The sequence below is a fragment of the Pseudorca crassidens genome, chromosome 8, assembly GCF_039906515.1.
Source record: "Pseudorca crassidens isolate mPseCra1 chromosome 8, mPseCra1.hap1, whole genome shotgun sequence".
In the NCBI taxonomy this organism is placed as follows: domain Eukaryota; kingdom Metazoa; phylum Chordata; class Mammalia; order Artiodactyla; family Delphinidae; genus Pseudorca; species Pseudorca crassidens.
In genome coordinates this window covers 89,375,550-89,398,279 of record NC_090303.1, presented here as the reverse complement: position 1 = coordinate 89,398,279, position 22,730 = coordinate 89,375,550, and the positions used below count along the sequence as shown (strand labels likewise).

The 22,730-nt window shown below is 37.1% G+C and overlaps 2 protein-coding genes across 10 annotated transcripts in view; one reads left to right on the top strand and one right to left on the bottom strand.

Moving 5' to 3' along the window:
- Nucleotides 1-22,730, top strand: part of CYREN (cell cycle regulator of NHEJ) — a 104,394-nt gene that overhangs the window by 25,861 nt on the left and 55,803 nt on the right. The window lies entirely within an intron of this gene.
- Nucleotides 17,812-22,730, bottom strand: part of AGBL3 (AGBL carboxypeptidase 3) — a 91,922-nt gene continuing 87,003 nt past the window's right edge. The window contains 2 exon segments of the mRNA XM_067747097.1: nt 17,812-19,282; nt 19,285-19,388. Coding sequence (XP_067603198.1) covers nt 19,130-19,282; nt 19,285-19,388 — 257 coding nt within the window. The 3' untranslated portion in view covers nt 17,812-19,129.

Genomic DNA, 22,730 nt, shown 5'->3' with positions numbered 1-22,730 from the left:
TCCATTGCTTTGAATCATCTTCAGTTCCCTTTGTCTATGTTTTATAGTTCTCAGTGTATAGGTCTTTCTCCTTCTTGGTCAGGTTTATTCCTATGTATTTTTTTTTTTTTGATGTGATTCTAAATGGGTTTTTTTTTTTTACTTCTGGTACTTCATTGTTAGTGTAAAGAAATGCAACCGATTTCTGTATGTTAATCTTGTATCCTGCTACCTTGTTGAATTTGTTTATCAGTTCTAATAGTTTTTGTGTGGAGTCTTTAGGGTTTTCTATATATAGTAGCATGTCATCTTGCATATAATGACAATTTTACCTCTTCCTTTCCAATTTGAATATCTTTTATTTCTTGTCTGATTGCTGTGACTAGGACTTCCACTATTATGTTGAATAGAAGTGGTGAGAGTGGGCATCCTTGTCTTGTTTCAGATTTTAACAGGAAGGCTTTCAGCTTTTCACCGTTGAGTATTATATTGGCTTGGGTTTATCATAAATGGCTTTTATTATGTTGAGATATGTTCGCTTTGTACCACTTTGGTGAGAGTTTCTATCATGAATGGATGTTGAATTTTATCAAATGATTTTTCTGCATCTATTGAGATGATCGTGTGCTTTTGTCTTTTCTTTTGTTGATGTCGTGTATCACATTGATTGATTTGTATATGTTGAACCCTCCTTGTGACCCTGGGATGAATGTAGCTTGATTATGGTGTATGACATTTTTTATGTGTTGTTGGATTTGTTTGCTGATATTTCGTTGAGGATTTTTGCATCTACATTCATCAAAGATATTGTCCTATAATGTTCTTTTTCAGTAGTGTCTTTGTCTGGTTTTGGTATCAGGGTGATGGTGGCTTCATAGAATGACTTTGGAACTGTTCCATCCTCTTTGATCTTTTGGAAGAGTTTGAGAAGGATCAGTGTAAGTTCTTCTTTGTACATTTGGTAGAATTCCCCTCTGAAGCCATCTGGTCCTGGACTTTTGATTTCTTCTTCCTTTTTTTTTTTTTTGGCCACACTGTGCAGCTTGTGGGATCTTAGTTCCCCAACCAGGGATCAAACTTGGGCCCACATGTCGAAGTGATAGCACCAAGTTCTAACCACTGGACCACCAGGGAATTCCTATCTATTTCTTCTTGATTCAGTTGTGGTGGGCTGTATGTTTCTATGGACTTGTCCATTTTTTTCTAGGTTGTCCAATTTGTTGGCATACAATTGTTTATAGTATTCATTTATGGTTTCTTTGTATTTCTGTGGTATCAGTTGTTATTTCTCCTCTTTCATTTCTTATTTTGTTTATTTGGGTCCTCTCTCTTTTCTTCTTGGTGAGCGTGGCCAGAGGTTTGTCAGTTTTGTTTACCTTTTCAAATAACCAGCTCTTGGTTTTATTGTTTTTTTTTTTCTTTTTTGTTTCTATTTTATTTATTTCCTCTCTGGTCTTTATTATTCTCTTTCTTTTGCTGACTTTTAGGTTTTGTTTGTTCCTCTTTTTTCTAATTCTTTTAGGTAATAGGATAGGTGTTTATTTGATCATTTTTCCTGATTTTTCTTGTTTTCTGAGGAAGGCCTATATTGCAATGAACTTCCCTCTAAAGACTGCTTTTGCTGCATCCCATAGATTTCGTATGGTTGTGTTTTCATTGTAATTTGTCTCAAGGTATTTTAAAAATACCTATTTGATTTCATTGTTGACCCATTGGTTTCTTTTGTAGCATGTTGTTTAGTCTCCATGTAATTGTTTCTTTCTCATTTCTTTCTGTGGTTGATTTCTAGTTTCATACCATTGTGGTCAGAAAAGATGCTTGAAATAATTTCTATCCTCTTAAATTTGTTGAGCCTTGTTTTGTATCCTAGTATGTGGTCAGTCCTGGAGAATGTTCCATGTGCACTTGAAAAGAATGTGTATTCTGTGTGTGTGTGTGTGTGTGTGTGTGTTTGGATGTAATGTCCTGAAAATGTCAATTATGTCTAACTGTTCTATTGTATCATTTAGAATCTCTGTTGCCTTATTGGTTTGATGTTTGGAAGATATGTCCATTGATGGCAGTGGGGTATTAAAGTATCCTACTATTATTGTATCCCTGTCAATTTCTTACTTTATGTCTGTTAGTATTTGTTTTATGTATTTAGGTGCTCCTATGTAGGGTGCATGTATGTTAAAGAGTGCAATATCCTCTTCTTGTATTGATCCCTTTATCATTATATAATGTCCTTTATTGCCTTTCTTTATAGCCTTTGTTTTAAAGTCTATTTTGTCTGATATGAGTATTGCTACCCTTGTTTTCTTGTCATTTCCATTTACATGAAATTTCCTTTTCCATCACCTCACTTTAATCTGTGTGTGTCTTTCACCCTAAAGTGAGCTTTTGTAGGCAGCATATTATAGGTTATGTTTTATTATTCAGTCTGCCACTCTGTGTCTTTTGATTGGAGCATTTAGTCTATTGACATTTAAGCTACTTTTAAAAAAGATTTTCTATTATTTATTTATTTTTGGCGGCATGCGGGATCTTCGTTGAGGCACGTGGGATCTTTCGTTGTGGCACGCAGGCTTCTCACTAGTTGTGGCGTGCAGGTTTTCTCTCTCTAGTTATGGCATGCAGGCTCCAGGGTGAGTGGGCTCTGTAGTTGTGGTGCGCGGGTTCGAGAGTGCATGGGCTCTGTAGTTTGCGGCACGCAGGCTCTCTAGTTGAGGCCCAGCTCAGTAGTTGTGGTGCGTGGGCTTAGTTGCCCTGCGGCATGTGGGATCTTAGTTCTCTGACTAGCGATCAAACCCACGTCCCCTGCATTGGAAGGCGATTCTTTACCACTGGACGACCAGGGAAGTCCCTAAGGTAATTATTGATAGTTATGAATTTACTGCCATTTTAAACCTTGTTTTCCAGTTGATTTTGTATTTCTTCTTTATTCCTTTCTTTTTCTTTTTGTTTTTCCTTTTGGGGTTTGATGGTTTTCTTTTATATTATGCTTTTGCTCTATTCTTTTTGGTTTTTGTGAATATATTTTATGTTTTTGATTTGTGGTTACCCTGATTTTCAAGACTGTTAACCCATTACTATATCTACTTGCTTTAGACTGGTAGTCATATAGGCTCAAATACAATCTCAGAAAAAATCTACATTTTCTTACTTCTCTCCCCCACATTCTATGATTTTGATGTCCTCTTACATCTTCATATTGATCCTTTTGCTATTCATTGTAGTTATAATCACTTTCACATATACAAATTAAAAAAATTTTTTTCTATTTAATCTGTATACTGGCTTATTTAAGTGATTTATTTTCTAGTTGTGTTTATCTCTTTCCTATAGATTCTTACTTCTTTTCTATTTAGAGAAGGTCTTTCAATATTTCTTTTAGCATAGGTTTAGTATTATTCTAATTTTTGCCTGTCTCAGAAATTTTTTTTCCCCCTTTGGATTTTAAATTTTTCTTTCTTTCTTTTAACATCTTTATTGGTATAATTGCTTTACAATGTTGTGTTAATTTCTGCTTATGACAAAGTGAATCAGCTACATGCATACATATACCCCCATATCCCCTCCCTCTTGCGTCTCTCTCCCACCCTCCCTATCCCACCCCTCTAGGTGGTCACAAAGCACTGAGCTGATCCCCCTGTGCTATGAGGCTGCTTCCCACTAGCTATCTATTTTACATTTGGTATTTATATATGTCAATGCCACTCTCTCACTTCATCCCAGCTTATCCTTCCCCCTCCCCTTGTCAAGTCCATTCTTTATGTTTGCATCTTTATTCCTGTCCTGCCCCTAGATTCTTTAGAACCTTTTTTTTTTTTTAGATTCCATATATATGTGTTAGCATATGGTATTTGTTTTTCTGACTTACTTCACTCTGTATGACAGACTCTAGGTCCATCCACCTCACTACAAATAACTCAATTTCGTTTCTTTTTATGGCTGAGTAATATTCCATTGTATTTATGTGCCACATCTTCTTTATCCATTCATCTGTCGATGGACACTTAGGTTGCTTCCATGCCCTGGCTATTGTAAATAGAGCTGCATGAATATTGTGGTACATGACTCTTTGAATTACGGTTTTCTCAGGGTATGTGCCCAGTATTGGGATTGCTATGGTAGTTCTATTTTTAGTTTTATAAGGAACCTCCATATTGTACTCCATAGTGGCTGTATCAATTTACATTCCCACCAACAGTGCAAGAGGGTTCCCTTTTCTCCACACCCTCTCCAGCACTTATTGTTAGTAGATTTTTTGATGATGGCCATTCTGACCGGTGTGAGGTGATACCTCATTGTAGTTTTGATTTGCAATTCTCTAATGATTAGTGATGTTGAGCATTCTTTCATGGGTTTGTTGGCTATCTGTATATCTTCTTTGGAGAAATGTCTGTTTAGGTCTTCTGCCCATTTTTGGATTGGGTTGTTTGCTTTTTTGATATTGAGCTGCATGAGCTGCTTGTAAATTTTGGAGATTAATCCTTTGTCAGTTGCTTCATTTGCAAATATTTTCTCCCATTCTGAGGGTTGTCTTTTGGTCTTGTTTATGTTTTCCTTTGCTGTGCAAAAGCTTTTATGTTTCATTAGGTCCCATTTGCTTATTTTTGTTTTTATTTCCATTTGTCTAGGAGGTGGGTCAGAAAGGATCTTGCTGTGATTTATGTTACAGAGTGTTCTGCCTATGTTTTCCTCTAAGAGTTTTATAGTGTCTGGTCTTACGTTTAGGTCTCTAATCCATTTTGAGTTTATTTTTGTGCATGGTGTTAGGGAGTGTTCTAAATTCATTCTTTTACATGTAGCTGTCCAGTTTTCCTAGCACCACTTATAGAAGAGGCTGTCTTTTCTCCACTGTATATTCTTGCCTCCTTTATCAAAGATAAGGTGACCATATGTGTGTGGGTTTATCTCTGGGCTTTCTATCCAGTTCCATTAATCTGTATTTCTGTTTCTGTGCCAGTACCATACTGTCTGATTATTTTAGCTTTGGAGTATAGTCTGAAGTCAGGGAGCCTGATTCCTTCAGCTCCGTTTTTCTTTCTCAAGATTGCTTTGGCTATTCGGGGTCTTTTGTGTTTCCATACAAATTGTGAAATTTTTTGTTCTAGTTCTGTGAAAAATGCCATTGGTAGTTTGATAGGGATTGTATGAATCTGTAGATTGCTTTGGGTAGTAGAGTCATTTTCACAATGTTGATTCTTCCAATCCAAGAACATGGTATATCTCTCCATCTGTTTGTGTCATCTTTAATTTCTTTCATCAGTGTCTTATAGTTTTCTGCATACAGATCTTTTGTCTCCTTAGGTAGGGTTATTCCCAGGTATTTTATTCTTTTTGTTGCAGTGGTAAATGGGAGGGTTTACCTAATTTCTCTTTCAGATATATCATCATTAGTGTATAGGAATGCAAGAGATTTCTGTGCATTAATTTTGTACCCTCCTACTTTACAAAATTCATTGATTAGCTCTCGTAGTTTTCTGGTAGCATCTTTAGGATTCTCTATGTGTAGTATCATGTCATCTGCAAACAGTGACAGTTTTACTTCTTCTTTTCCGATTTGGATTCCTTTTATTTCTTTTTCTTCTCTGATTGCTGTGGCTAAGACTTCCAAAACTATGTTGAATAATAGTGGTGAGAGTGGGCAACTTTGTCTTGTTCCTGATCTTAGTGGAAATGGTTTCAGTTTTTCACCATTGAGAACGATGTTGGCTGTGGGTTTGTCATATATGGTCTTTATTATATTGAGGTAAGTTCCCTCTATGCCTACTTTCTGGAGGGTTTTTATCATAAATAGTTGTTAAATTTTGTCAAAAGCTTTTTCTTCATCTGTTGAGATTATCTTATGGTTTTTATCGTTCCATTTGTTGATATGGTGTATCACATTGATTGATTTGCATATATTGAAGAATCCTTGCATTCCTGGAATAAACCCCACTTGATCATGGTGTATGATCCTTTCAGTGTGCTCTTGGATTCTGTTTGCTAATATTTTGTGGAGGATTTTTGCATCTATGTTCATCAGTGATATTGGCCTGTAGTTTTCTTTCTTTGTGACATCTTTGTCTGGTTTTCATATCAGGGTGATGGTGGCCTCATAGAATGAGTTTGGGAGTGTTCCTCCCTCTTCTATATTTTGGAAGAGTTTTAGAAGGTTAAGTGTTAGCTCTTCTCTAAATGTTTGATAGGATTTGCCTGTGAAGCCATCTGGTCCTGGGCTTTTGTTTGTTAGAAGATTTTTAATCACAGTCTCAATTTCAGTGCTTGTGAATGGTGTGTTTATATTTTCTGTTTCTTCCTGGTTCCGTTTTGGAAGGTGGTGCTTTTCTAAGAATTTGTCCATTTCTTCCAGGTTGTCCATTTTATTGGCATATAGTTGCTTGTAGTAATCTCTCATGATCCTTTGTATTTCTGTAGTGTCAGTTGTTACTTCTCCTTTTTCATTTCTAATTCTGTGATTTGAATCTTCTCTCTTTTTTTCTTGATGAGTCTGGCTAATGGTTTATCAATTTTGTTTATCTTCTGAAAGAACCAGCTTTTAGTTTTATTGATCTTTGCTATCATTTCCTTCATTTCTTTTTCATTTATTTCTAATCTGATCTTTATAGTTTCTTTCCTTCTGCTAACTTTGAGGCTGTTTTTGTTCTTCTTTCTCTCATTGTTTTAGGTGTAAGTTGGTTGTTTTTTTGAGATCTTTCTTGTTTCTTGAGGTACGAGTGTATTGCTATGAACTTCCCTCTTAGAACTGCTTTTGCTGCATCCCATAGGTTTTGGGTCATCGTGTTTTCATTGTCATTTGTTTCTAGGTATTTTTTGATTTCCTCTTTGATTTCTTAAGTGATCTCTTGGTTAGTTAGTAGCGTATTTTTTAGCCTCCATGTGTTTGTATTTTTTAGTTTTTTTCCTATAATTGATATCTAGTCTCATAGCATTGTGGGCAGAAAGGATACCTGATACTATTTCAGTTTTCTTAAATTTACCAAGGCTTGATTTGTGACCCAAGATATGACCTATCCTGGAGAATGTTCCATGAGCACTTGAGAGGAATGTGTATTCTGTTGTTTTTGGATGGAATGTCCTTTATATATCAGTTAAGTCCATCTTGTTTAATATGTCATATAAAGCTTGTGTTTCCTTATTTATTTTCATTTTGGATGCTCTGTCCATTGGTGAAAGTGGGGTGTTAAAGTCCCCTACTATGATTGTGTTACTGTCGATTTCCCCTTTTATGGTTGTTAGCATTTGCCTTATGTATTGAGGTGCTCCTATGTTGTGTGCATAAATATTTACAATTGTTTTATCTTCTTGTTGTATTGATCCCTTGATCATTATGTAGTGTCCTTGTCTCTTGTAATAGTGTTTGTTGTAAAGTCAATTTTGTCTATGAGAATTGCTACTCCAGCTTTCTTTTGATTTCCATTTGCATGGAATATCTTTTTCCATCCCCTCACTTTCAGTCTGTATGTGTCCCTAGGTCTGAGGTCGGTCTCTTGTAGGCAGCATATATACGGGTCTTGTTTTTGTATCCATTCAGCCAGTCTATGTCTTTTGGTTGGAGCATTTAATCCATTTGTATTTCATTACAATACAGTTATTGATAATTATTGATTACCAATCAATTGGTAATACAGTTAATTAATAATTAGTATAATTACCAATTAATTGGTAAGTAACATAATCACCAATATAATTATTGGTAATTATTGATATGTATATTCCTATTCCCATTTTCTTAATTGTTTTGGGTTTGTTTTTGTAGGTCTTTTCCTTCTCTTGTGTTTCCTGCCTAGAGAAGTTCCTTTAGCATTGTTGTAAAGCTGGTTTGGTGGTGCTGAATTTTCTTAGCTTTTGCTTGTCTGTAAAGGTTTTAATTTCTCCATCGAATCTGAATGAGATCCTTGCTGGGTAGAGTAATCTTGGTTGTAGGTTTTTCCCCTTTCATCACTTTAAATATGTCCTGCTAGTCCCTTCTGTCTTGCAGAGTGTCTGCTGAAAGATCAGTTGTTAACCTTATGGGGATTCCCTTTTATGTTATTTGTTGCTTTTCACTTGCTGCTTTTAATATTTTTTTTTGTATTTAATTTTTGATAGTTTGATTAATATGTGTCTTGGCGTGTTTCTCTTTGGATTTATTCTGTATGGGACTCTCTGCACTTCCTGGACTTGATTGACTATTTCCTTTCCCATATTAGGGGAGTTTTCAACTGTAATCTCTTCAAATATTTTTTGAGCCCCGTTTTTTTGTCTTCTTCTTCTGGGACCCCTATAATTTAAATGTTGGTGTTTTTAATGTTGTCCCAGAGGTCTGTGAGACTGTCCTCAATTCTTTTCATTCTTTTTTCTTTGTTCTCTTCTGCGGTAGTTATTTCTACTATTTTATCTTCTAGGTCACTTATCTGTTCTTCTGCCTCAGTTATTCTGATATTGATTCCTTCTAGAGAATTTTTAATTTCATTTATTGTGTTGTTCATCACTGTTTGTTTGCTCTTTAGTTCTTCTAGGTCCTTGTTAAACATTTCTTGTAGTTTCTCCATTCTATTTCCAAGATTTTTGATCATCTTTACTGCCTTTACTCTGAATTCTTTTTTAGGTAGACTGCCTATTTCCTCTTCATTTGTTTGGTCTGGTGGGTTTTTACCTTGGTCCTTCATCTGCTGTGTGTTTTTCTGTCTTCTCATTTTGCTTAACATACTGTGTTTGGGGTCTCCTTTTCACAGGCTGCAGGTTCGTAGTTCCCATTGTTTTTGGTTCTCTCCCCAGTGGGTAAGGTTGGTTCAGTGGCTTGTGTAGGTTTTCTGGTGGAGGGGACTGGTGCCTGCGTTCTGGTGGATGAGTCTGGATCTTGTCTTTCTGGTGGACAGGTCCGCGTCCAGTGGTGTGTTTTGGGGTGTCTGTGACCTTAGTATGATTTTAGGCAGCCTCTCTGCTAATGCGTGGGGTTGTGTTCCTGTCTTGCTAGTTGTTTGGCATGGGGTGTCCAGCACTGTAGCTGGCTGGTCATTGAGTGTAGCTGGGTCTTAGTGTTGAGATAGATATTTCTGGGAGAGTTTTCGCCATTTGATATTACATGGATCTGGGACGTCTGTGGTGGACCAATGTCCTGAACTCAGTTCCCTCACCTCAGAGGCACAGGTCTGATGCCCAGCCGGAGCACCAAGACCCTGTCATCCACACGGCTCAGAATAAAAGGGAGAAAGAAAGAAAGAGAGGGAGAGGGAGAGGGAGGAAAAATAAAATAATAAAAATAACAAAAAAATAGTTATTAAAAATAAGAAAAAATAAAATGTAATAAAAAAAGAAAGAAGAGAGCAACCAAACCAAAAAACAAATCCACCAATGATAAAAAGTGCTAAAAACTATACAAAAAAAAAAAAGAACAAAAAACCGCACAGACAGAACCCTAGGACAAATGGTAAAAGCAAAGCTATACAGACAAAAGCACACAAAGAAGCATACAGATACACACTCACAAAAGGAGAAAAAGGAAAAAAAAAAAAAACCATTGCTCCCAAAGTCCACTGCCTGAATTTTGGGATGATTTGTTGTCTATTCATGTATTCCACAGATGCAGGGTACATCAGGTTGATTGTGGAGCTTTAATCCGCTGCTCCTGAGCCTGCTGGGAGAGATTTCCCTTTCTGTTCTTTGTTCACACAGTTCCCGGGGCTCAGCTTTGGATTTGGCCCGCTTCTGCATGTAGGTCGCCTGAAGGCGTCTGTTCCCACTCAGACAGGACGGGGTTAAAGAAGCAGCTGATGAGGGGTCTCTGGCTCACTCAGGCTTGGGGGAGGGAGGGGTATGGACTGCCGGGCAAGCCTGCAGTGGCAGAGGCCAGTATGTTGTTGTAACAGCCTGAGGTGTGCTGTGTGTTCTTCCGGGGAAGTTGTCCCTGGATCATGGGACCCTGGCAGTGGCGAGCTGCATGGGCTCCCAGGAGGGGAGGTGTGGAGAGTGACCTGTGCTCGCACACAGGCTTCTTGGTGGCTGCAGCAGCAGCTTTAGCATCTCATACCCGTCTCTGGGGTCCGCGCTGATAGCCGTGGCTTGCGCCCATCTCTGGAGCTCATTTAGGTGGTGCTCTGAATCCCCTCTCCTCGTGCACCCTGAAACAATGGTCTCTTGCCTCTTAGGCAGGTCCAGACTTTTTCCCGGACTCCCTCCCGGCTAGCCGTGGTGCACTAGCCCCCTTCAGGCTGTGTTCACGCAGCCAACCCCAGTCCTCTCCCTGCGATCCGACCCAAGCCCGAGCCTCAGCTCCCAGCCCCACCCACCCTGGCGGGTGAGCAGACAAGCCTCTCGGGCTGGTGAGTGCTGGTTGGCAGCCATCTTCTGTGCAGGAATCTGCTTTGCCCTCTGCACCCTTGTTGCTGTGCTCTCCTCCGCGGCTCCGAAGCTTCCCCCCTTCCGCCACCTGCAGGCTCCGCCCGCGGCTTCCTAGTGTGTGGAAACCTTTCCTCCTTCACAGCTCCCTCCCAGAGGTGCAGGTCCCATCCCTATTCTTTTGTCTCTGTTTTTTCTTTTTTCTTTTGCCCTACCCAGGTACGTGGGGAGTTTCTTGCCTTTTGGGAAGTCTGAGGTCTGTTGTCAGCGTTCAGTAGGTGTTCTGTAGGAGTTGTTCCACATGTAGATGTATTTTTGATATATTTGTGGGGAGGAAGGTGATCTCCATGTCTTACTCCTCCACCATCTTGAAGGTCCTCCTGTCTAAGAAATTCCTGATCCCTTCTATTCTAAATTATAATCTTGCTGGGTAGAGTATCCTAGGTTATAGGGTTTTCCCTTTCAGGACTTCGAATATATCATGCCACTCCCTTCAGAGTATCTGCAGAGAAATCAGCTGATAGTCTTATGGGAGATTCCTTGTAACTGAGTTCTCTTTTTATCTTGCTGTCTTTAGAATCTTTTCTTTATCTTTTAACTTTTGCCATTTTAATTATGCTGTGTCTTGGTGTGGGTCTGTTTGTGTTCATCTTGTTTGGGACCCTCTGTGCTTCCTATACCTGGATATCTGTTTCCTTCTCTAGATTTCAGGAAGGTTCAGCCATAATTTTTTTCAAATACATTTTTGATCCCCTTTTTTCTTTCTTCTCCTTTTGGCATCCCTATTATGCATATATTGGAACACTTTATATTATCCCATGGGTCTCGTATACTGCTTTTTTTTAATTTGTCTTTCTATCTGCTTTTTGATTGAGTGATTTCCATTATTCTATCTTGCAGATCAATTATTCATCTACATTATTCAGTTTGCTATTTTATTGCCTTTAACTCAGCTTTTGTCTTGGCAAATGCATTTTCTAATTTTACTTGGTTACTCTTTATAGTTTCTAGTTCCTTTTTACAGTAATCTGCATTTCTATCAATAGCCTTTCTTAATTCCTTCAGTATTTTTATTATCTCCTTTTTGAACTCAGAATCTAATAGACTAGATAGATCTATTTCATTGTTCTTTCAGGGTAAATTCTCTTGATATTTTAATTGGGAGTGGTTCCTCTGCTTCTTCATTTTACTTATAGTCCTCTGACTCTGTGAGTTTAGAAGAAGCAAATATCTATTGTGGTCTTGAATGGCTGTTTTTATGTGGGAGCATCCTGTGTAGCTTGCATGAGTCTAATATTTTAGGTTTGAGGGCTGTTTTAAAATTTTTTCCAATATTATAGCTTGTTTTTTTTCCTCTTAATGGGTCTTTCAAAGGGCAAATGCTGTTATTTTGATAAATTCCAACTTATCAAGTTTTCTTTTATGGATCATGCTTTTTGTCCAGCTCTAGATTCTGAAGATTTTCTTTTTTTCTAAAAGTTTTATAGGTTCATGTTGTGTAGTTAAGTTCTATGATCTATTTTGAGTTATTTTTTTGTTTAAGGTATGAGTTTAGGTCAAGGTTCATTTTTTTGGCCTGTGGATGTTTAATTGCTGCAGCAAGATTGGTTAAACAGGCTTTTTCTGCTCCATTGAGTTGCTTTTGCTTTTTTGTCAAAACTAGTCAAGGATATTTGCATAGGGTCTATTTCTTGGTTCTTTATTTGGTTCCATTGATGTGTATGTCTGTTTCTCTTCCCATACTATATTCTCTTAATTATTGTAGCTATATTAAAGGTCTTTAAATCAGATAGACTGATTCTTTCCATGTTATCTTTCTTTTTCAAAATTGTTTTTGCTATTTTAATGACTTTGTATATATATTTTAGGATAATCTTTTCTATATCTACAAAAAATCTTGCTGGGATTTTGATAGGAATTACATAAAACTTGTATATCAATTTGGGAAGAACTGACATCTTTACTCAGTTGGGTTTTCTAATCCATGAACATGCTGTGTGTGTCATTTTTCTGTTTTGAATTTCATTTCTTTATTATTCCCTTCCTTTTACTTGCTTTGGGTTTATTTTGCTCTTCTTTTTATAGGTTCTTACAGTTGGAGCTTATTGGTTTGAGATTTTTCCTCTTAATGTATGTGTTTAGTTCTATAAATGTCCTTCCCAGCCCTGCTTTAGCTGCATCCCACAAATTTTGATATATTGTCTTCATTTTCATTCGTTTCAGTATATGTTTTTATTTCCTTTGAGACTCATGAATTGACTCATGAATTGTTCATAAGGATGTTGTATAATTTTCAAGTGTTCATGAGTTTGTCTGTTATCTTTGTGCATTGATTGCTAGTTTGATGCCATTGTGGTAAAAAAATATGATTTATATGATTTAAATTCTTTTAAATACGTAGAGGCTTGTTTTACGGCCAGGATATAGTCTATCTTGATATATGCTGCATGCATACTTGAAAAGAATATATATTCATCTGTTGTTGAGTGGAGTACACTATAAACGCAAATTAGATTTTGTTGGTCAGTGGTGTTGAATTCTTTTACATCCTTATTCCATTTCCATCTAGTGATTTGATCATTTGTGGATTTGTCTATTTCTCCTTTCAATTTTTGCTTCACATATTTTGTAGTTCTATAGTTTTGTGCATACACATATAAGATCACTATGTGTTCTTAGTTGGTTGACCTTTTTATCGTTGTATAATGTCCCTCTCTGTCTCTGGTAATTTTCTTTGCTCTGAAACCCACTTCATCTTATATTAACATAGTCACTCCTGCTTTCATTTATTGTTTTCATGATATATTGTCTTCTATCCTTATACTTTCAGCCTGCCTACACTGTCATATTTGAAATGAGTTTCTTGTGGACTGCATATCACTGGGTAATATTTTTAAATTCACTTTTCTAATCTCTGTCTCTTAATTGTTATATTTAGACCATTTACATTTAATGTAGTTATTGTTATCTTAGGACGTTAGCCTGCCTTTTTGTTTTGTTTCTGTTTGTTCTCAGGTTTTTCTCATTGTTTTCTTTTTCCTGCCTTCCTGTGAATAATGTGAATATTCGAGGGAATTCCATTTTTATTTATCTATAGTGTTTTTGAGTGTATCTTTTTGAATAGGTTTTTGAGTGGTTACTCTAAATATTACATATGGATAACTTATATCTCATGGTGTAATTTTACCAGTTTGAGTGAAGTGTAGATATCTTACCTCCCTTTATCTCCCTTTACCTTCTAATATTTATATTTGTCTTAAATATTCCCTTTACATACATTTAGAACCATATCAATGTTATAATTTTTGCTTCAACCATCAAAATATTTTACAAAACTGAAGAAGAGAAGGAAATCCCATTATATTTACCTGTACATTTGCTCAGTATGTTATTTATTTCCTGATGTTCCTCCTTTAATTATTTTCTATCTGTTGAGAAAAATTCCATCAGCCATTCTTTTAGTGTAGGTCTTTTAGTGAAAAATTCTCTTAGTTTTCCTTCATCTCAACATTTCTTGAGTTCTCCTTTATTTTTGCTGGGTGTAGGATTATGGGTTGACAGTTTCTTTCTTTCAGTAGTTGAAAACATCGTGCCACTTCTTCTAGCCTCCATAGTTTTTTAAAAATATTTATTTATTTATGTACTTGGCTGTGCCAGGTTTTAGTTGTGGCACGTGGGATCTTTGTTGCCATGTGCAGGATCTTCATTGCAGCATGCAGACTCTTAGTTGCGGCATGTGAACTCTTAGTTGTGGCATGCATGTGGGATCTAGTTCCCTGACCAGGGATTGAACCTGGGCCCCTTGCATTGGGAGCGTGGAGTCTTAACCACTGGACCACCAGGGAAGTTCCATAGCCTCCATAGTTTATGATGAGACAGATTGTTTTTCCCTATAAATAAGGTGCCATTTTTCTCTGGCTGCTCCAAGAGTTTTTCTTTTTCTTTAGTTTTCAGAAGTTAAATTTTGGTGTATCTGGACTTCCCTGGTGGTGCAGTGGGTACGATCTGCCTGCCAATGCAGGGGACATGGGTTCAGTCCCTGGTCCGGGAAGATCCCACGTGCCGCAGAGCAGCTAAACCCATGCACCACAACTGCTGAGCCTGCGCTCTAGAGCCCATGAGCCACAACTGCTGAGCCCAGGTGCTGCAACTACTGAAGCCCGCATGCCTAGAGCCTGTGCTCTGCAACAAGAAGCCCGTGCACGGCAACAAACAGTAGCCCCTGCTCGCCGCAACTAGAGAAAGGATGTGTGCAGCAACAAAGACCAACACAGCCAAAAAAACACTTTTTTTATCTGGTATATCTTGGCATGGATTTCTTTGGGTTTATCCTGTTAGTGGTTTGCTCAGCTTTTTGATCTGTAGGTTTATGTCTCTTGCCAAATTTGGAGTACCTTTGAGTACCTTCTCAGCCTTGCTGTTTTCTCCTCTCTTCCTGGGACTCTGATAATGTGAATGTTAGATCTTGTTTTATAGTCCCACAGGTCTCTGAGGCTCTGTTCATTTTATTTCCAGTCTGTTTTCTCTCTGATGTTCAGGTTGGGTTATTTCTGTAGTTCTCTCTCTTCCAGTTCATAGATTCTTTCCTCTGTCCCCTCAATTGTGCTGTTGAGTTCAGCCACTGAGCTTTTCATTCCAGTTATTGTATTTTTCCATTCAAAAATTTCCCTTTGGTTATTACCTTCTATTTCTTTCTTTCCTTCTCTGTCTACCCGCCCCCACTTTTTTTTTTTCCCCACTGAGGCTTTATATTTTCTTTCATTTGTTTCAAGTGTGTTTGTGTTTGTTGAAGCATTTTTTATCATGACTGTTGTAAAAATCTTTTTCAGAAGATTCTGTCGTCACTGTCATCTCATTGTTTGCATTTACTGATTATTTTTTCTAATCAATTTTAATCTTCCTGGTTCTTGGTATGATGATTTATTTCTGATTAAAACATAGACATTCTCATATTATGTTATGAGACTCTGGATCTTATTTAAACCTTCTGTTTTAGCTGACTTTTTGTAACTCTGCTGTAGCAGGGGTGAGACCTCATTACTGACAGATGGAAGCAGAAGCCCAGATTCCCCACTTGGACTCCACTGACACCAGAGGGGAGGAGCTTCTCATTCCTGCTGGACAGGTGTGGGAGTTTCATTTCCCCATGTAGCCTCCACTGATACTGAGGTAGAGGTGGTCTCATTACTGCTGGGCATTGGTAAAAGTTCTGACTCTCCACTAGATCTACTCTGACACCACCATAGTGGGGAGGGGGAAAGACACCTCATTTTTGTCCAGTGGGTGTGGAAGTCTAAGCTCCCCACATGGTGTCCAATGACACCCTGGGGCGGGGGTCTTTACAGGCCAGTGGGGATGAAAGTCCTGACTTGGTACTTGCCCTTCTTTGACACTACCTACAAGGGGGGTTGAGAGGCCTCATTATAATCTTATAAGAGTGGAAGTCTAGACCTCTCCCTCTGCTTCTGCTTATGTGGGTGGGAGTGGAGCCACTGTTTATCCGTAGTGTTTGGCTGGAGTAGTGCAGTTTTTATCTAAATGTTTTCTATTTTGGTAGGTCATCCTTTTCCTGGTAGGTCTTTTGGTATAATGCAGGCTTTTATTGTCTTTCTTTTTTTCTTGGTCTGTGTCCATTGGTGTTTCTATGTTGGTGGCTTCTTCAGCTCCAGTTCTTGGATATATGAGGCAAAAAGAAAACCCAGGCCACTCACCACTGTGTTACCATTCTTTGGCTCTTGAGGTCCCTAGCTAGTCTGCCTTCTTTTCTCTACCTTTCAAAGTTATCTTATGTTTGTTTTATATGTAATGTCTAGGGTCTTTAATTGTTTTTAGTGAAAGAGTAGGGAAAATACATTTTACTTCATCTTCCTGGAAGTGAAAAAACTCTCCAATTTGAAAATTCTCAAGAATTTTCATCATTCCCAGATGGAATACCAAACATGAGATTTATTCCTCCATGTTTGACATCTGACCAATGTTTGATCAGAGATACATTTAAGAGATGTAAATCATTTTGCTAATATGCTATTGATTAGTAATCCACCTATATATACCCTATTAATTTTCACATAAGAACAAAACAGTTTAAGTTCCAGTCTTATAATTATATTCAGATTTTATATCCTTAAGCATGATAATTCTGCAGGCTGTTTCAATAAGTTAAGTAGTCTTTTAGTCGAAACTTGGATTGATGCCTAAAATGGTTTAGCAAAGATGTGATCTTTTCATTCTTTGCTTATTCTTACTCTACCCTGTAATCATGTAATAGTATGTCAGTGTGTTGAGCCAGTCAGGTAAAGGATATAGAAAACAGAGAAAAGGCAGCCATAAAGAAATAAGTTGTAAGAGCAAAAAATATCAATTTTGATGATGTTAAATATGTAGTGAGATCATCTGTTAAGAATGGTTTTGCTTTTGGCTTTCCTAATTTTTCTTATTTCCACCTATACCTATATTAGATACTTCTGGAAAGTGTCCAGCCCAGGCAAAATTTTCCCTTCCTGGGAACTGCCTCTAGCTCCACAAGGGTAAGGGCTTCAGTCAGCCGTGTTTGCAACTATTTGACCTCTACCCACTGGAATAGTTGCCAGTCAGATTATCTTTCCTATAATTTAGAATTGGGAATGACAGATAGTGAGTCAGTCTTTTAAGTGAAACTGCTGTAGGGTACAAATTTGTGAGTCAGGGGTGTGAAGACTTTTCTGCAGAGAGAGAAAAGCAGAGACTGAAGACGGATAGCTTTCCATTCCCAGTTCCAGGCCTTTCCTGAATCATGCCTGAATTCATTCTCTCCCTTGTTTCCATGAATAGCCTTATATTTTCTTACAATTCTTCCCCCCACCCTAATTTATGCTTTTGATTAAGCTAGCTTGAATTATTTTGTTACATGTAACCAAAGAGTTCTTAATAAAGACTAGCATTTATTTATACCTTCAGGTTCCGGCCAGACCACAATGAGTACATGTCTAGGTTCAAAGCATATAAGGAATCTCTTGTGAAGATAATGCCTAAAAATCAAGCAATGGCCAAATTGTCACCTCTCAGACCCCTTGCTTATATCCAGATTCTCAACTCCTCAGTTTCTTTGCCTAGGTCCATTGTATTTTGTTATTCATTTTCTGATTTTTGATTTTGCTGATATTATCATACTTGATCCCTTGTTTGCCTGTACTGTTTGCTTCTCTCATATTAGCTGACCTATTACATTCAATTTCTTTCAGGCACTGTCTTCTCCAGCATGATAGCTACCCCATCCCACTAGAAACTGCCACCAATTGCCTATTTTTGTAGTTTTTATTACTTTGATGATTATACAGCAAAGAAATAGGCATTAATAAAAATTTAGAAAAAAATCAGGAAGAGGAGTATCATACTCTGCCAATACTCTTCCAATGGTTACGATAATCACTGTTGAGAATATGTACTTCCAAAGTTTTTTTCTAGGTATATATGCGTTTGAGTATGTACAGTATGCACACATTAAATATATATACATCATATATAAATGCAACCATACCAAATCAGACTGGTCTGCAGCTTTTATTCTCTTATATATTGTGAACATCGTTTCATGTTAAAATATACACTGATATATTTAATAGTTACATAATCTTTCACTTTATGGATGTACTATAATTTATTTAAGCAATCTTCTATTGTTGGACATTTAGATTCATTTTTCTTTCTCTTTGGCTCTTATAAGCAATACTGAAATGAACATCACTACAGAAATCTTCGAGCCCTTTCCTAGGTTTTTTTCCTTAGGATCAGTTTCTAAAAGTGGAATTTCTTAGTCAAAACGAACGTAGATATTACGGATTTTTCATATATTGTTGGATTGCCTTCCAGAAATTGTACCCATTTATATTCCAACAATCAGTGAATGAATTCTTCCATTGATAGACAAAAATGAAGAGAATTTCATTATTGTTTTAATTTTCACTCCTTGGATTTAAGTGAGATCGAACATTTTAAAATGATCATTGGCCATTTTTTTCTTCTTTCCTTTTGTGAATTTCTGGTTCATAGCCTTTGCCCATTTTCCTATTAAAATATTCATAATTTTATCATTGATTTGTAGGCAGTCTTTGAATATTAAGTATATATTGGTCCTCTGTTTTTCATTTATATTATGAAGAGAAATCTCAAAGCATGCTGATGAAGGACTCTGCAGTCAAAATGTCTAGTTAGGGTTGAATCCGATTGCTGCCTATTGTCTGTGTGACCTTGAACAAATTGCTTAACCTTTTGTACTTCAGTTTCCTTATGTGTAGAATGTAAAATGTGTTTGTGTGTGTAAACACAGAATAGTGTGTAGCACACAGAAATACTTCATCAAAATTTGTTGATAATATTAGTATTATATTTATCGTTTTCAGCTTGTCATTGTCTTACTTTTATTTATATGAGTTTCCTTTTGGCCTTAGTGATGGTTCTTTTTAATAATCTTGAAAAGAAATCTGGTCTTATCCTTCCTGCTTCCCTCTGAATATCAGTAAGCTGAAGTAGCTCCGGTTAATTATTTCTAGTTCCGGTTGCCCCCTGGGATTATAAGGTTTAAACACACCTAAGAAATTTCAAGTCAGGCTGTGGTCATACTTTATTAATGCATACTTGATTCATAGATCCAAATTAATGAGTGGTTTCATGTAAACAAACAATCAAATAAGGCCTGAAAACGTACTCCCCTTCACATATCCAATGTTTTCTTAAGGCTTTGGGCCTTTCTCCCTTTGTGAAACATGGTGTAGCTGCCAGTATTTTTAAAAGCCTATGTTTGTTTCTTAGGATAATGAATTTAATAAGCCTTGTTTCCTTATAAAAGAGCATATGTATTAAATAGCTAAGAATGACAAAATTGTATTGACTTATGTTGGATTTGAAAGTTGGTTCTTGGATTGAGTATCTGTTTTCTCTGAGTAGTTTGCACATTTTTAGTGCTTTTCATGATGGGGAGCAAATACTGCAATATTTCTTGAGTTTCAGCTATTTTTTTTTATCACTGTAGATTCTTTTTTCATCATCTGTCCAGTTTACTCCAGGCTTCTTGATTTGGAAAGATGGACGTTCTTTCATATTGCTTTCTAAGTTGTACTGCAAATCTGGGGAGCAACCATAAAAATATGTATAGATATATAAACTGAATTGATTAAGCAATTACATATTGAGCATTATCTGCCAAACATTCTATCTAAAAATTCTTATCCATCTGAAGCTTATACTTTAATTATGAGGCAGAAAATAAGCAAACAAATAAGCTATCTATGTCAGATAATAAAAAATTTACGGGAGAAAATAAAGCTGGGAAGGGGAATAGAGAATTCTTTGGGGAGGGGCCGACTTCTGTTCTTAAAAAGGTGTTCAGAGAAGGCCTCCCTGTGAAGCTTCCACGTCAAAGGAGTTAAGGAACGAGACAAGCAGTCAAGCAGTCAATCAGAGGGAAGAGCGTTCTAGGCAAGGGGGAATAGTAAGTGCAAAGGCCCTGAGCTAGGAGCATGTTAGTGTGTTCAAGGAACACCAAGGTGGGACAAGTGACTAAAGCAGAATGAACAAAGGGAAAGATATAAGGTAATATGAGCTCAGATAGGTAACTTGGACTTAGTTCACATAAGGCCTCACAGGCCATTATAAGGATTTTGATTTTTACTGAGTGTGAAACAGGGAGCCACTGGAAGGCTTTGAGGAGTGTCACATCTGAGATTTGCTCTAAGAGGATCATGCTGGTTGATGAGTTGAGAACAGATTGAACAGGGGTAAGGGTAAACAGGCAGAGAGATCTCTTAGAAGGCTACTGAAATAATTTAGGAGAGAGGATGGTAGCTTGGACCAGGGTGGTGGCAGCTGCCGGAACGGTGAGAAGTGAGGGGGGAGGGAAGTATCCTGAATATATTTTGGGATTTTCTAATGACTTAGATGTGGGGTGAGAAAAGAAGAGTGAAATCAGCGGTGGCTCCAAAGCTTCTGTTTGAGGAAACAGAAGGATGGAGATACAGTGAAAACTATGGTAAGAGCATGTTAGAAATTCCTTCTTTATTAGATGATATGAAGGAATTATTTTGTTAATTGTGATAATAAGAGTATAATAACATTAAAATGTGTAGAAAACTGTTTTAAAAAATAAAGTTCATTTTAAAAGTGTTTATTCCATCCCATACCCATTAGGATGGCCATTGTCAAAAAACAGAAAATAATAAGTGTAGGCAAGGATGTGGGGCGATTAAAACCCTTGTGCAGTGTTGGTTGGAATGTAAAATGGTGTAGTCAATGTGGAGAACAGTATGGTGGTTCCTTAAAAAATTGAAAATAGAATTACCATATGATCCAGCAATTCCACTTCTGGGTATATTCCCCGAAGAACTGATAGCAACGTCTTGAAGAGTTATTTGTACATCCATGTTCATAGTAGCATTATTCACAATAGCCAAAAGGTGGAAGCAACCCAAGTGCCCATCGATGGATGAATGGATAAGCAAAATGTGGTGTATGTACAATGGAATGTCATTCAGCCTTAAAAAGGAAGGAAATTCTGACACCTGCTACAACATAGATGAACCTTGAGGACATTATGTTAAGTGAAATAAGCTAGTCACAAAAAGACAAATACTGTATTTGTCTTCCAAATATTTGATTCCACTTATATGGGATCCCGAGAATAGTCAGTCAAAGTAGGATAGTTGCCAGGGGCTGGGAGGAGGGAGGAATGGGCAGTTGTTGTTTAATGGGTATGGCGTTTCAGTTTTGCAAGACAAAAAGAGTTCTGGAGATTGCACAACAGTGTGAATGTACTTAACACTGCTGAACTTGACACTTAAAAATAGTTAAGATGGTAAATTTTATGTCATGTGTATTTTAACACAATTAAAAATAATTCAATATACAGAGGTAGAGAGAGGGGGAAAAAAGAACCCTAAGTAAAGCCTGAAGGAAAATAGGTAGACATTTTAAAGGATGTAGCAGTGTTACTTATCATTATGATGCCTAAATTGATATGTAGACAGCATAAGAAAAAGTAGAATACACTTAGAATAAAAGCAAGAAATACATTATGCTTTATCTAGTTAGAGATATACACTGAACTATTTATGGGCAAAACAATATGATTTGCTGACTTTGCTTTAACTACTTTAGCAAAAAAAAAAAGCAGTGGGAATATAGATGAAACAAGAATAGCAGGATGCTGATAACTATTAAGGGTGGGTGACGGGCACCAGTGGTTCATTATTTTATTCTACTTTTGTTTATGCTTGAAATATCCACAATAATGCTTTTAAAAAAGGAATTATCCATTACTAAAAAGAAAGGAAACAGATGACTAAAGCACTCACTGAATTAAGCTAGTCTTGAAAGACAATGATTGAGGGTATGTATGATTACAATATCTGGCAGTGCTGGCAAATAAACTGAATTTACCTACAGTCTCTTGAGAAGCCATTCCTAGGCCATTCAGCAAATACTCACTGAATCATTATTATGTATCCGGCATTATGTTTGGTTTGGTAAATAGGTATGAAAAATATAGTCCTTGCCTTTAATATGCCAACAGTTGGGACTAGAGAGAGAGAAGTAAAGCATCAATTAGAATATTTATCTATAGAGATAAGGCAAGGTACCTACTAAAGGACTGCTGAAGAGGGACTTCTAGCCATACTTAGAGCTGGAAAAGGAAATATTCCTAATTCCTAATTAATCTGAGTCTTGATGCATAGCTATGTCAGCTAAGTAAAAAAAAAAAAAGGGTAGTAATCTAGATAGTGGGACAAACATGGCACATTCAGGAAATCACAAGTATGGTTTAGAATGACTAGAAATCAGGTAGCTGTGAATAAGTGGTTCAAAACTAGAGATCTTGTAATAATAGTACTTTTGGGAGATTTCCTGAGACAGGAATAATTTGTGACTGGTAGATGCTTAATGTTTTAAAAATGGAATTGTTAGGAGGCCATTGAAAACTATACATGGAAGTGATATAATTAGATGTGCATTTTTGAAAGATCACGCCGGCAACCAGGAGGATGACAGGTTGAAGAAAAGTGAGAGTTGAGGCAGAGAGACAAGTTAGGAGGCTAATGCAGTAATTCAAGGGAGGCAGAAAGGGAGTCTGAACTAAAGGAGCAGCAGTATGACAAAGAAATGCAGAGTCAAGAGAATCTTTGAGGGCAGATTGATAGAGCTTCTCATTGTTGGATACCAAAGAGATGGAGAAGATTAGGATATGTCTTGGGCTATTATTTAGATAACAGGAGGACAGCAGTATTATTGATTGAGAAATGGAATGCAGCAGGAGAAAGAGATCTGCAGTGGGCAAGTTGTATTAGAAATATCTGTGAGGAAAAACAAGGATAATTCCAGTAGGCACAGTATGGAATTCAGAAGAGATGCCTATATTGATGATTAAAAAAATATGATCATGATCAGCAGTTGTTTGTTGAAGCTACAGGTATAGA